Source organism: Vombatus ursinus, unplaced genomic scaffold, assembly GCF_900497805.2.
Source record: "Vombatus ursinus unplaced genomic scaffold, bare-nosed wombat genome assembly UNPS02009062.1, whole genome shotgun sequence".
In the NCBI taxonomy this organism is placed as follows: Eukaryota; Metazoa; Chordata; class Mammalia; order Diprotodontia; family Vombatidae; genus Vombatus; species Vombatus ursinus.
Window position 1 is genome coordinate 14,826,346 of NW_020948840.1, and position 15,755 is coordinate 14,842,100.

At 40.6% G+C, this 15,755-nt stretch overlaps 1 protein-coding gene across 1 annotated transcript in view; it reads left to right on the forward strand.

Annotated features, from left to right (window-relative positions):
- Positions 1-15,755, forward strand: part of GALNT14 (polypeptide N-acetylgalactosaminyltransferase 14) — a 323,867-nt gene that overhangs the window by 285,326 nt on the left and 22,786 nt on the right. Inside the window, exons 10-13 of the mRNA XM_027850529.1 lie at positions 5,343-5,469; positions 9,671-9,763; positions 12,765-12,848; positions 14,346-14,490. Of these exons, the coding sequence (XP_027706330.1) occupies positions 5,343-5,469; positions 9,671-9,763; positions 12,765-12,848; positions 14,346-14,490 (449 nt within the window). The remainder of the gene's footprint in view (positions 1-5,342; positions 5,470-9,670; positions 9,764-12,764; positions 12,849-14,345; positions 14,491-15,755) is intronic.

The following is a 15,755-nucleotide window of genomic DNA, read 5'->3' on the forward strand; positions in this document are numbered from 1 at the left end:
GTTGTAGGAGACAAAATGATGTATAAGATGCAATTTCTACCTTGAAAAACTTACAGTCTAATAGGGTAGATGAGACAAGCACACAGATAACCACAAATAAAGAGAGCAACATATGAGGAACATACAGAAAGTAGCATATGAGTTATACAAACATTTATTCAGAAGATGGAAAGATCACTTCCAGCCCAGCTAATCAGGAAAAGTTGGCATTTTCATTAAGCCCATGCATTGGAGGGGTAGCAGGTATGGTATAAAATATGCACATACACACACACACACACACATATGTGTGTGTGTGTGTGCATGTATCATATATGCATGTATGTATATTATTATGCCATACAATATATCAAATATACATGTTATATAAATACCCATGTATTTAATATAGTTATATTTAAATACATATATGTTATGTAAATATATGTTTTAATTAGATAGATGGAGATAGAGATATAAGCATTGGAGGAGTGCCTCAGTAATTTGCAGGAGAAAATAAAAGCAAATTATTTGTAGGAAAAACACTGATGGCCTCATTTGTCTATATACCATTGTACAGAAGTTGATCAGTAAGCAAAGACAACTTGAAATTTTAACACAAGAATGTAAATACAACTTCACAGTCATCACCAAAAGTTGGTGAGATGGGACTTATTCCTGGAAAATGATAATGGAAGCTATACCTTTTTTTCAAAAGAAATAGATATGATGGAGAGGTAGAAAAGCAGCGTTATGTGCCAAGTAACTATACACCTGACAATCCATGAACCTGAGCTTAAAAAGCAAGAAAGAGACCATTTGGGTGAGAATAAAAATAGAAATATGAGTGAAAGCTATTAGAAGACTAAGCCAAATGCAAACCTCTGTCCATGGTGCTGATGTTGCCAAGTCCTCAGCTGTTCTAAGTCTCATCATCCTTAAGGGAAGATTAGACATCTATGGAAATTACTACATTAATTACACCTGAGCTCTGAAGGAAACCAATAAGTAGGTGCAACTATTACTAAGGGTAAAGTGTATGGAAGAATGAACAGACTATATGGGGAGGTGGTAGCCATAAAAAGCAGCTAGGGACCCCCTACCTTTGCTGAGGTTTATCAGAGTTTTGCAGTTCTGACTTCACTGAGAACTAGTCATTACAGGTCTTAATGTTCTAAGGAGCCTCATTTCCAGTGTCTTGTGATTCTCTGCTTCATTCCCTTGGTTGTGAGTTTTATGTTTCTGCTAGGACTGCTCACTGGACATTCCTTGCATGCCTTCCCTGTAACTGGGAGATAGGGTTAACTCAGGAAATCTATATTGGTTTTGGTGGACTTTGGAGGATGTTGGCTTAAAAACCTTTTGATTCAATTCAGTAAAGATTTTAAAACCCAAACTATATGCAACACGTTGTGATAGCAACTGGGTATGTAAAGCTGGTCGCAGTACAGACCCTATTTTCAAGTATTTTACATCGTAGTAGAAGAAAAGATATGCACACCAGCAGCTATGATTCAGGGAACAGTGAGGTAAACACAAAGAAGAAAGGTCTAGACCAAGTGCTATGAATCAATTTGATGAAGGAAGTGAGAGATTATACTCACTTGGGCAAAAGGGCATAGAAGGATTCAAAGCCCTGAAAGGGGCTTTGAAGAAAGGAAAGAACTTTAACAATAAAGATGGTGAGAGGGGGAATCTCTGCACAAACACATGGGGGAAACAGTTGTAGCCTTGTTCATGTGGGCCCAGTGGTTAATTCATGGACAATGTACCATAACCTTTTTTCTGATTCTCTAGGCATTAAAATTCCAGAACCTATCTTGTATTTATCTTATTTAGTTGTAAGTACATAAAGGCTTGTAAATACACACACACACACGCACATATATGTATATACTTATAAATATAAAGTATCCTCAGTTACTGGAAACCTGTCAAGATCTTGTGTTCTTAACTAGGATCTAGTGTAATTGTCCATAACCTTAAGGTGGGAAAACTGATGATAGAGGGACTTCTCTTCCCCCATCCCCACCCCCATCCCCACTTTCCACATGGAAGTATGTACCATCTTAGCTACATTGTGAGACTGGCAGGAGAAGACCCTGTCCTAAGGGCAGTGGGTATAGTAAAACTCTCAGGTAGCCCTAAGGCAAGGGGAGGCCTTCTCTAAGGCTGGGAATCATGCTTTACTCATTCCATTAAGCAAGATTCTCACACATTTTCCTGTGGCAGAAAGGGAAACGCTGAAAGATTCATGCTCCCACCAACTTGGACACAGCTGGCTCTGCTAATTAAACCTTGCCAGCCTCTCCAGAGCCTCTTTCAGCAGCAGCCAGCCAGGAAGAATATGCGGCTGGGTACACAAGTGTCAGGTGGGAAGTCCCCTGGACAAAAGCTTTGAGGCTTCAAGTCCCTGTTATAGTCGTTAAGCTGCCAAATCCTGATTCCCTCCTAGACTCTGATCAAGGTGACTCTCAGCATGGCCTGCAAGCACCAGGCAGGGGAACATGCTTCAACAGAAAGACTGCGGTGACCATATGGCCCAGATTTTCCAGGACAGTCTGGATTTCAAATCATCTGTCCCTCTGTCCTCATAAACTATCAAAGTGTCCCAGACATTCCAATAATTCAGCAAAGAAGAGCTGCCTGAATCAAGTCGATAATCATTGCAATAAAAATATACACAAGTCACAAAAGATGGAAAATTATAGACTGAAGAAGCAGAGGGATAGTTTCACAAACATCTGAATTTACTATCATGCCTCATATTCATCTGTAGCTACAACTGTTTTGTGTATGCCGGGGTATATGGGATACAGCGCTGGTAACAATCAGCCACATTCAGTAACTGTATGTCATCTATGAATCAAAAAGCCGACTATGTGCCAGGCACTACACTAGGTAATAGGAATATAAATAGAAAGAATGAAACAATCCCTAGTCACAAAGAGCTTACGTTGTAACACGGAGGCAACAAATGCATATGTAACTGGATACAGAATAAATATGAGATAATGGATTTTAAAATAGTTAACTACAAGATAGCTTAAGAGACAGGGTATTATCAGATAGGGGATCAGGAAAGGATTCATTTAAAATAACAGGTCTAGGGGCAGCTAGGTAGCACAGTGGATAGAGCACTGGCCCTGAATTCAGGAGGACCCGAGTTCATATCTGGCCTCGGACACATTAACACTTACTAGCTGTGTGACCCTGCATGAGTCACTTAACCCCATTGCCTAGCCAAAAAATCTAAATAAGTAAAATAGCAGTTCTGTAAATTTGTGTGTGTGTGTGTTAATTTTAATTAGTGTATTTCAATATAATTAGTTTCTTTTGTACTCTGTTGTACTTTATTTTATTCATTTAAAAGTATTGTTCTGAGGAGTCTATAAACTATACCAAACTGCCAAAGGGGTTCATGACCCCTTATTTAGAAGGTAGTACTTGAACTGCATTTTGAATGAAGGGAAGGGTTCTATGTGGTAGGGAGGAAGTACATTCAGGCATGGGAGATGGCTAGTCACAGAGACAAGAAATGGAGTGTCATGTGTGAGGGAGAGTGAATAGGTCAGATTGGCTGGATCTCAAAGTGTAGGAAAGGGAGTGATGTATAAAGAGGTTGGAAAGATGGGTTGGGTCCAGGTTGTGAAAGGCTTTAAGAGCTAAACAGAGGAGTTCATATTTTATACAAAAGATAATAGGAAGGTAATGTTGTTTACTGAGTAGGGGAGTGATATGGTCAGATCTACTCCTAAGTACTTGGAACTAAAGTGGTTGCTATGAGAATAGAGAGAAGGGGTCAAAGAGTAAAGATGTGAAGGTAAAGCAAGATTTGGCAGGTGATAAGGTATGTGAGGTGAGTGAATGTGATGAGTCCTGGATAATGCTTAGGTTATAAGCTTGGGAGACTGGAAGAATGATAATACTTTCACATTAATAGGGAAGTTTTAAAGAGGTCTGAGTTGGAGGGGAGAGACAATGAGTTCTATTTTAGATACATTTAGTTTGAGATGTCTGGGACATTCAATTCAAAATGTCAAGTAGGTGATGTAAGACTGAAGTTCAAGGGAAAGACTGATATAAAGATCTGTAAGTCATCTGAATAGTGTACCTATGGGAAATGATAAGGTCACCAAGAAAGTGCAGAGAGAGGAGAGGAGGGTCTAGGACAGAGACAGATAACCACAATTAGGAGCCATGATGTGATTGATAAGTTAGCAAAGGAGATTGAAAAGATATGGTTAGACAGGTAGGAGAACCGGGAGAGAATAGTCATCAAAACTCAGGGAAGAGGAAATAGCCAGAAGAAGAGGAAGGTCAATAAATGAGTGAATGAATAAGCATTTATTAAGGACTTAGTATGTTCCAAGAACACTGAAGATAAAAATTCAGAAGTAGAAACAGTCCCTGCCCTCAGGAAACTTACATTTTTGATTAGAGAAGACAATAAAGATAAGAAAGTGGTGGCCAGGAAGGAGTGATTTGGTCTGGGAAATCATAGGGATGGTGAGTGTGGTTTTACATGGCAGCCATAGGGTAGTTGATTGACATGTCCTTTCCAGAAGTGGTAGTGCTGAGGACTTGGTTACTGTTGTGAGCACTGGAGGTGGGAATCTGGTGAAGATAAAGTAGGGAAGGCCTGACAGTGACAGGAGAGCATCAGGGAATGATGGATCTGGGTTGAACAGTTTAAAATGTAGGAAAGTCAAGAAGGATGAGGAGTGAGACAAGACCACTTCCATTGTATTATTTGTGCTGAAGGCGAATTTATTAAACAATCACTCAGAATAAAGCACTGAGTTCAAATCCAGCCTCAGACACTTTACTAGCTGTGTGACTCTGGGCTAGTCACTTAACTTCTATCTGCCTCAGTTTCCTCAGTTTTAAAATGAGGATAATGTGTACATTTCTTTTTTTTTTTTTAATGAGGCTAATAATAACACCTACCTCCCAGGATTGTTGTAAGAATCAAATGAAATAATATTTCTAAAGCATTTAGTACAGTGTCCAGAACATATTAAGACCTTAATAAAAGCTTGTTTCTTTCCTTCTTTCCTATATGTCCCTGGGCAAGGCATTTACCTTTTTTGAGTCTCAGTTTCCCCATCTGTAAAATGGATATTATACCTGTGGTAGCCATTTCACAGGGTTCTTATGAGTATCAAATCAGATAATTCATATGAAGTACTTTACAAACCTTTCAGCTATTGCAATTTTTATTGGTACAGAAAAAAAAGGCCACAATACACATGACTAAGCAAAAGGACCACTTGATAGGAATCATGACTCAGCTCCTCTTCTTTTATCACTCTTAGTTCTGGAGAAGACAGAATAAAAAGGGTGACATGACTTTCTTGCAGAAATTTCCTTCCGGGTGTGGATGTGTGGAGGCAGCCTGGAAATCCTCCCCTGTAGCCGGGTGGGGCATGTCTTCCGGAAGAAGCATCCCTATACGTTTCCAGAAGGCAACCTCAACACCTACATAAAGTGAGTTCTCTTCTTGAGGGGATGCTTCATGGGAAGGGGTCAACAAAGTATCTTCTGTTTAACTCAAGATAGTGATTGACTCCCAGTAGGTACTTAACTGCTTGTTGACTGATTGACTGTAGTCTTCCCACAGATTTGGTTATGAATGGCAGCCTCCCAGGTTGACCATGAGTTTGATGGCTGGACTGACTGCTTAGCCTCTGGATCTGTGCATGTGAGGGGAGGAAACCACTATTTTGGGGTCTGAGAATAGAAATGAACATGGTGTAGTGGAAAGCACATTGGAACCTTAACTCTTTAGGTCTTAGGTTGCTCATTAGGAAAATGAGAGAATTGCACTAGATGACATAAGATTTTTTTCTAGCTCATAAAAAAAAAATTCTGAAATTTCCACTTGTTTCTCTGGGCTTTGAGAAGAGGCCCTGACTTAAGCCTGAAATGACTATATGTCACTGGATAGTCTCCTCACTGTATTTCTTTCCCTGGTGAGTGATTTGACCAGTTGTGATTTTTGTACTATGGCTTTTTGGAATATTCCATGTTCCTATCTTTGGACAATATCCTGGAGAGAGTTGTCCAAATGAAGGGCATCAAAAAGAGGGGTGAACACCTAACAACAAGACCCCTGATACCAGTAGTCAGTTGTTATAAACTTTGCTCCCCAACATGAATCACTTCTTTTTCCTCTATTGGGGAAAAACTATGGAAAGAATAGAGAGATCAACAGTCACAAGTAGGATGATTCCTTCATTCTTCATATTTTAAATGCTGCCATTATTTCTTTTCTGTCTTTCCTCTGTCCTTTTTTTTTCTATTCTCCATGGGAAAATAAAATGTTCTGCTTTTTCTCTATTGTTGTCCTAGTTCTTTCCTCTCCTCACATTGTTTTCTAGTTTCTCTCCTCTCTCTTTCTCCTCTACCTATTTCTCTCCCATCCCTTGTGTTAGGGTTAGGGCTAGGACTCAGGTTTACTTAGGAGCGCACTTCTTGCTGTGTTCTTCTGCATTTGGTTATCTTTCCTTGTCCTTCACTTTTCACTCTTGTTTTAATAGGGGACATGTGAAGCAATGTGACTGTATAGGAGAAGTCAGTTTTTAAGAATTAGGAAAATAAAATGGAACAATATTGGAAGCACTAGAGAGAGGGAGAGAAAAACAGAGAAGAAGAGAGGAGAGAGGGAGGAGGGAGGAGGGAGGAGAGAGGAAAAGTCAGAGGATGAGGGAGGAAGAGAAAAGAAAAGAAGAAAGGAGGGGAGGAAAAGAGAGGAAGAGAGAGAGAAAGAATGAACAAGAAAACTATTCAATGAATGAATGAAGCATTTATTAAGTACTTTCTATGTGAAAAACACTGTGCTAAGCACTGAGAGTACAAATAGAAAATTAAGACAGTCCCTGCTGTCAATTCAATAATTTTAAAAGCTTACTGAGTGTAGAACACAGCACCAGGTTTAGATATGATGAGATATTTCTCTGAATAAACCTTACAGTCTAGCTGAGGGACAGGACATAAACAAATCCTTCACAACATATACCATGATAAGCACACAAATGAGCTATAAATAAAGTGTTCTGTGCAGCCTAAGGTGAAGGTCATTATTTACTGGTGCAGTGGTCAAGAGTGAAGAGTATGAGGGGCAGTTAGGTGGCGCAGTGGATAGAGCACTGGCCCTGAAGTCAGGAGGACCTGAATTCAAATCCGGTCTCAGACTAAACACTTGACACTTACTAGCTGTGTGACCCTGGGCAAGTCACTTAACCCCAATTGCCTAAAAAAAAAATGAAGAGTATGCCAATTCTTCCTCCTGAGTGTGAGAGAATGTGAGAGTGTGAGAGAATGAGCAGCCAGCCTAGGAAAAGATACCAAGAGATAACATGTGGCACCTGAGGGGAGAGAGCCCTTGGAAGGACTTATTTAATATTTTAACCATAAACCAAGCTTCTTGAGGGACAGTAGACTGCGTGTGTGATTAGCTCAACTGTTTGTAGCTTGGATCATCAGTCCTTAAAAATTATTCTTTTCCAATATCACAAGTTTAGCTACTTGTTTGAAATGGCTTTATGTGCTGTACAAAACATGACAGAAAGGATTGTGACTAGAGAAGAAAGAAGCAGTGGGAAAAGGCCAGCAGCATGGTCCTTAAGAGATAAAGTTTTCTTTTTTCACCCTTGCTACTGGCAGTAATTCAGTCCAATAATGGGACAGATTACCCTACTTACTTTCTCTTCTTGACTTCTTTGCCCCCTTTGTTGGATTTTTTCCAGGTTGTGCCTGCTAGCTGTTTGAGTGTCCCCCAAGACTTTCTTCAGGGTCCTCTATTTCTTATCCCCCCCATAGATAGATGGATAGAGAGAGATATAGATATAGATATATGTAACTTCACTTGGTGATTTCATCACCTCCAGTGGATGTAATTATCATCTCTAAGCAAAATATTCTCAGTTCTTTTGATCCAGCCCCAACCACTGACCTTCAATCTTGAATCTCTGTCTATTGGAATCTCAAATTGGGTGTCCCATAGACGTCTTAAACTCAACATGCCCAAAACTAAATTTGTTATCTTTTACCCAAAGCCATAGCCTCTTCCAAATTTCCCTTTTAATGTCCATCCTCCCATTCACTCAGCCTCCCTTACCCTCCATATCCATATTGCCAAATCCTGTTATCTGTACCTTCATAACCTCTTCCCTATACATATCCTTCTTTCCTTTGACATTGACACCACTCTGGTGTAGGCCTTCATCACTTTACACCTGGAATATTGCAGAAGCCTTCTGGCTGTTCTTCCTGCCTCAGGTGTGTCTCCCCACTGCAGTCCATCCTCCACTCAAGTGTCAAATCTATCTCCCTAAAGCATAGGTCTGATCATGTTACTTCTCTATTCGATAAACTCCAGTGACTCCCTATCACCTGCAGGATCAAATATAAAATCCCCTTTGGCTTTTAACTCTCTTCATAACCTGACCCTTCCTACCTTTCCAGTATTCTTACACCTGGACCTACATACTCTGAGGTCTAGTGACTCTTGTATCTTTGCTGTTTTTTTACACAAGACCTTCCATCTCCTGACCCCAGGCATTTTTACTAGATGTCCTCCAATTCTGGATTCTCTGCCTCCTTGTCTCCATCTCCTAGCCTCCCTGGTTTCCTTCAAATAGCAGCTAAAATCCCACCTTCTACAAGAAACCTTTTCCAATTCCTCTAAATGCTAATGCCTTCCTTTTGAGAGTATCTTCAATTTATACTGTATGCAGTATATCTTGTTTGTACATAGTTTTGTTTGCATGTTATCTCCTACATTTGACTGTTATCCTGCTGGTAGAAGGGATTGATTTTACCTTTATTTGTGTCATTAGAGCTTAGCATAATATCAGTCATATATCAGGCTCTTAATAAATGCTTATTAACTTGACTTATCCCCTTTCATCACAGTTCTGTCTCCACAAATGCAGAAGCTAGGCTCTAAAAATACATCCAGCCCAGTCTGGCATATACCTTTTAAGAAAAGGGTTACTTGTTATTTTTTTACCCAGATCTTTTGAGCAAAATTATTAATATCATGTCACCTTTTCAGAATCCTTCTTTCCCTCAATCCATCCAGGGAACCACCCATTGTAAGAAAAAAAACAAAAAGGAAAGAAGAGGAAAAAACAGTTCAGAAAACTAACCAATATACTAACAGAGTGTGACAGTATATAGAATATTTCACACACATAGTCCCCCTGCCTCTGCAAAAAAGGGAGAGAAGTACATCCGGAGAGGGTTATTTTAAACCATCTAAATCTTATGTTCGTTTTGAAAATCATCTAAGGACTTTAAGCTTTCTGTTTTGAGTTGGGCAGGGTCTAGTATCTATACAGTAGAAAGATTAGAGGCAGCAAAGCAAGGCAGTACTTGCCTGTTGTTCAGCCAACAGTATCTCAGCCTCTTTTCTAAGCTGGATATGTCCATGGTCCCTTTGAGTGCCCCACTGTGGTGTAATGGAAAGGTCAGTGGATTGGGAATGAGCAGAGGCAGGTTTAGACCTAGGCTCAAGGCTACTAGTGTGTGACCTTGGACAAGCTACTTATTTTTTTGGGGGGGGAGGGAAGGGTTGGTTTCCTCCTCTGTAGAATGAGGAGATGGGACAAGTTGATCTCTCAGGCCTTTTCTGAAAATTCCATGAACTTCTCCTTGATGGCCCGCCCTCCTTCTATTTTTCCAGGAATACCAAGCGTACAGCAGAGGTGTGGATGGATGAATTCAAGCATTACTTTTATGCCGCCAGACCTGTGGCCCAAGGACGACCTTTTGGAAAGTAAGTCACCTGTAGGTGGTAAATGGGAAAGAGCCTCAGTCTACCTCCCTTCAGAGCTTCTAAAGTCTTGTCCTACAATTGTTTCCAGAGGTCATGGTCCTATCCCCCCCAATTAGAATATAAGTTCCTCCAAGACAAAGTCTTTGTCTTGGGCCTCCCCCAGTGCTGGGCAGACAGGTGCTCAGGGTATACCTCTTAAGTGATTCTTTATTAGGTCAACCCAGGCCCCAGAAAATGGAAGTGGAACCTAATGACAATTGTATCTTTCTAAAGTTAAGAAGTATCCCTAAGAAATGGCTTCTTTCCATTTGTTTGTTGATAGACCATAAGACCCTCCTAATTCCCCTTCCACTTTGATCTCTTTTATTTAAATTTCTCTTCTCCACATAGGTTGCCCTTTTCCCTTGAGTCTGCCCTAAACTGTAGTGTAATTCTCTTGCTTCAACCCAGGTTCAGCCTTAAAATCAGGTCCTTTCTTGCCTGTTTTAAAGCTAGGTTCAAAGGGGAAACACCCTGTTCATTTGTTGTATTGAGGGATTCGGGGAAAGGAGAGGAAGCGGATAAAATACCTTGGTTGAGGATAATTCATTCTTAGCAAAATTAGTCAGTGACTCAGCTGCTAGGGAGTAATGGGGTGTTGTGCCAAAGTTAACTTCTGTCTGTAAAACAGTGTAACCCAAAGACAGGGGAGTGGCTTCAAATTCAGAAAACTAAGCCCTAACTTTGCCCCTAAACTCACTGTGCTATTCTGTGCAGGTCTCGGGTAAATTCCTGTCTCCCTGCTTCTGACCTCTCTTGAAGAATGATTGTTATAGGGGCTGCTAGGTGGCGCAGTGGATAGAGCACCGGCCCTGAAGTCAGGAGGACCTGAGTTCAAATTTGGCCTCGGACCAAATACTTGACACTTACTAGCTGTGTGACCCTGGGCAAGTCACTTAACCCCAATTGCCTAAAAACAAACAAAAAAAAAGAAAAGAATGACTGTTATAAATGGAGATGGTAGTCACAGTAGAAATAATAACGATAAATAATAATAAAATAGGCATTTATTTGGGTTTTAAGGCTTGCAAAGCATTTTCCATGTCTTATATTATTTGAGCTTCACAACATACCTGTGAGGTCAGTCTTGCCTATATTATTATCTCCATTTTACAGATGAGGAGACAGAGGCTCTGAGAGGTCAATTGATTTGCCCACAGTTATGTAGCTAATAAGTGTCAGCAGTCAGCTGGTACAGTAGAGGGGTGCTTAATAAGGTGCTTCAGTTTAAAGAGTCCAAGAAAGATAATGGTAGGCTCTTTTCTTGGGACCACAAACAACTATAGCATGTCCAGCAATTGACTCGATTTTTTTGATCATTCACCAACCACACTGAAGTGGCTAGGCATCACTGGCCATCTCCCCACAATCCATCCATCAACAACCATGTATTAAGATTCTAATAAATGCCGGGCACCGTGCTAGGTGCTGGAGATACACCACCACAAAAATAAAACACTTCCTGTCCACAAGGAGTTTTAACATTTTATTGGGACTCCATGCAGAGTATCTTTTTTTTTCTTTATATTTTTTCTTTATTTTATTCTGAACTTAAATAAATAAGCATTTCTATAACATAGCAGAATAGAAAAAAAGATGATTGCGCATGAAACTGAAAATCTATTATGTACAACTTGCTATTCCTTTTTCAATTTAGCATTTTATTTTTTCCCGGTGACATGTAAAAAACAATTTTTAGCATTCATTTTTAAAACTTTGAGTTCCACATTCTTTCCCTTCTTCCCTGCCCACCCCCATCCCTCATTGAGAAGACAAGCAGTTTGATAGAGGCCATACATGTGCAATCATGCAAATTGTTATTCTTTTTAAATATATAGTTAAGTTATCATGCAACTTTCCTTTTTTCCTTATTTTTTTCTTCCTTCTTCCCCCACTCCCAAAAACCATTCTGTACATATTTCTATTTATCAGTTCTTTTCCTGGATACAGATGGTGTTTTCCTTCATATGTCCTTTGTAGTTAATTTGGGTATTTATAATAGTCAAAATAATTTAGTTGCTCAAAGTTGTTCTTAAAACAATATTGTTCTTACTGTATGCAGTGTTCTCTTGGTTCTGCTCACTTCACTCTTCATTATTTTGTGCAAGTCAATCCGTGTTTTTCTAAGATCATTGAGCTCATGATTTCTTATAGCACAGTAGTATTCCATCACAATCATGTACCACAACTTGTTTGGCCATTCCAGAGCATCTTGATGGGAGTTAGGGGTTAGGAATATGAGGTAGGGGCAAACTGCCCTTGGGATTTGGGTCACAACCATCCCAGAATGTGGCTTCAGGGAACAGGCTCATTTGACCTTGAAGGAGCAGTCTTCAGGGGCATAAACAGGTCCGGAGATTTATGTGGTGTACTCACCCTGATGAAACCATAGTGCTAGCAAGAGAACATGGTGCAATAGTTCCAAAGTCAGAGGCCCTGGGTTCAAATCCTGGCTCTGCTACTCACTAACAATATAAGCTTAGACAGATTGCTTAACCTCTCTGGGCCTCACTTTCCTCATCAGAGAAGATAGGCTTATACTGGTTAACCTACCTGTAAGGTCCCTTCCAGCTCTGAACAATGATACTATGACAGCTATTAAATTACACTGAATGTTACAATGCTGTTATTTTTTTTCCAAACAAAAATGAAAGCTGTCTCTCAGATGCTACTCTCAAAGTGAAATAACGTTCTCTGAGCTATTATAGCTGACTGTTCCCAACGTTACTAAGTGTTTCTATAGCTCTCTATAGAGCACTGTATTTCACCCTCTCTTTCTAGTTCGGTTCTTCAGGATGCCAGAGGGAGGTGGGCACTAAGTGTGAGCACTTGTGTTCCCTAACCTCCACAGATTTCCTCAGCTACAAATGCCTCCAAGATCCTCAGCAGTTGAGACTATTGTAAAGCCATCTCCGTACAGTGACTATTTTCTTGCCCCTCTTCCCCCTTCTGTACAACCCAGCATACAAAGCCGAGTGGAGCTGAGGAAGCGTCTGAAGTGCCATACCTTCAAGTGGTACCTGGAGAATGTTTATCCAGAACTCAGGTATCCATCTTTCCTTTCAGAGATTTAAGTGGAGTTTTTTTTTAATCTTTGGCAAAAACCGTCGCTGGAGGTGGGGATATGGAAGCAAATACAGAAGACAGTCCAATGGCAGGTGTAGTTGTACTGGAAGGACTCAGCCTATGCTACGAAAGAAGTTTGGGAGAAATATGGGCCCTAGCAGAGAGGCCAGCACAGTGATGGGACCCTGAAGCATTGGCCAGCGATGAGCAAGGTAGTAGAGGCTTACAGAGTTACAGAGGGATCCTGGGAAGATGCATGCCCCTCCACCCCCACCACAATGTCACTTTGTGACAAAGCCCTTACCTCTCTGCCCTAGAAGTCACTTTAAATCCTTTTTATTCTTATCAATGGGGCAGCTAGGTGGTCAGCAGATAGGAGCCAGGCCTGAAGTTAGAAAGACCTGAGCTCAAATTCAGTCTCTGATATTTACTAGCTGTATGACCATGGGCAAGTCACTTAACCCTGTTTGCTGTAGTTTTCCTCATCTATAAAATGAGCTGGAGAAGGAAATGGTAAACCACTCCAGTATCTCTGCCAAGAAAACCCCAAATGGGGTCACAGACAGTTAGACACAACCAAAATGACTGAACAACAACAACAACAATTCTTATCAGTGCCATTACCCAAAAGGGGAAGAGAAAACATGAAGGAAATCTAGAGGGGAGCCTCAGGGAAGATCTGAATACTGAAAAGTTGGATCTGTAAGGAACAGCTAAAGATTATTAAATTACTTAGGATAAATTAAAGCTGACAGGCAACTTAATAATGGCTGTTATTTACAGTAGATAATGAGCGTTTACATGAAAGGTGACCTATTAATCTTTCTATTGAGGGTGGAGAAAGAAAGCTGTTTAAATAATAACATGGGGGGTTTAATTTAGAACCAAATTCTAAGCTACCTAAGAAAGAGTTTCTTTACCATGTTTTTAGATGCTGGAATGGGTAACTAGAGGGAGACTAGAATCTTTTCTCTAAAGTTCCCTTTAGTTCCTATCCCTAAAACAGGATAGACTCGTATTTGACCAAGGCAGTTTAGCTATAGTGTTACCCTAGGGCAGGGGAATAGACTTAACGATCCCCAATGCCCTTCCTAGCCTTGAAATATTCTTTTTTTGTTATAAGTGGAGTACGGTGGAAAGAACATTGACTCTGAAAGCAGAAGACCTGGGTTCAGAACCTACCTCGGACACTTATGGCCTATGTAAATGTGGATGATTTTTTGGATGAGATAACCTTTCCCAGATTCTTAGTTTCCTCATCTGTAAAAAGAGGAGTTTGTACTAGATGGCCTCCAAACTCCTTTCTATTCCCTAGCTATTCCCTATGGTTCTTTTATTTCCCCTTTGAACATCCCTCAAGCCTTAGGGAATGCTAACCCTCAGTGGTGCTTAAACTTACCTGCTCCTAAGTTATGTAAGACAAAGCCCCTGGACTTGAAAAGCAGGGAGCTATCATCTCTCTGTGCCTTTCCTTTAGGATTCCTGAGGAGTCCTTGTTCCAGAAGGGAATCATCCGGCAGAAACAGAAGTGCCTACAGTCCCGAAAGCAGGAAGGCCAAGAGTTCCCATCCCTGATCCTGAGTCCTTGTATTGATGGGGATGGAGAAGCATCAAAGCCCCAGGTAAAGACACTGACTTGGGAATTTGTTATGGTACTTGTGTCCATAGGTGATGGTGGTGCTGGTGGGTAGCCAAATTACACAGCCCAGCTCACCTGCTTTTATGACATGTCAGATATTCTTCATGCCCAATTCTATGCAGAGATCAGAGGCAGAGGCTGAGACTGAAAAAATGGTAATTTCCAGGCTTTTAGCAGCTGTATTTACTGCTTTTTATGTTTCTAAATGGATAGAATTTCTCTGAAAGAGGAGCCTAATGTTCAGCATTTATGCCATTATTAAATCAGTCACTAAACTAGCAGGAGCTTAATGAATATGACCTCTGTGCTTTACTTGCTGGGGGGAGAAAGTCCACCTTGTCACACTCAGAACAGGTTGTCTCTCTACCTCTCAAACTGTAAATGCAAACAAAGAAAAACAGTTCAGTGGATAATACAGCCTCCAGGCTAAAGTACCAAGTCCATGAAATTCGTACTTTCATGGTTCCTACTGCTGTTTTAACTCTTGACTTGCAAATGTTCACATTACTTTAGGTGAGACCCTCATATATTGAGCAATCTGAGCCACCTGTGACTTAACCTCAATGCACCCTTGTCCCCTCTCTCCATCTCCTCATCATCCTACATCCATTGGTCCCAGAGGAACAGTGGTCCTTTCTCTTCTCAAACATAACCCTTAACCTCATCCCCTTATGACTCCGAGATCTCACTACTGCTGGTATCCCCCCTTTCCAGTGTCTTCAATCCCTTTATGCCCCTCTGACTCCTTTCCCTCCTGAATTAATGAACAATAACAAAAAAGCATTTATTAAGCACTCACTGTGTGCCAAGGTAGCTAAGTGTCACAGTAGATAGAGTGCCAGGCCTAAAGTCAGGAACACCTGAGTTCAAATCCAGCTTTAGACACTTACTAACTTTGTGACCCTGAGCAAGTCACTTAACCCTGTTTGCTGTAGTTTTCCTCATCTGTAAAATGAGCTGGAGAAGGAAATGGCAAACCACTCCAATATCTTTGACAAGAAAACCCCAAATAGGATTACAAAGAATTGGACATAACTGAAACTACTAAACAATGATAATAACAATGTGCCAAGCATTTTTCCAGGCTCTGTTGATACAAATGCAAAATGCAAGATGGTGCCTGTCAGCAGAGTTTATATTCTAATAGAGGGAGACAACACAAAGAAGGGAATGATGGCTAGGGCAGATTGTTGTTATTAATCCTTTGTTCTCAAAGAGGACCAATGACATCAGAAGGGTGATGTCTTG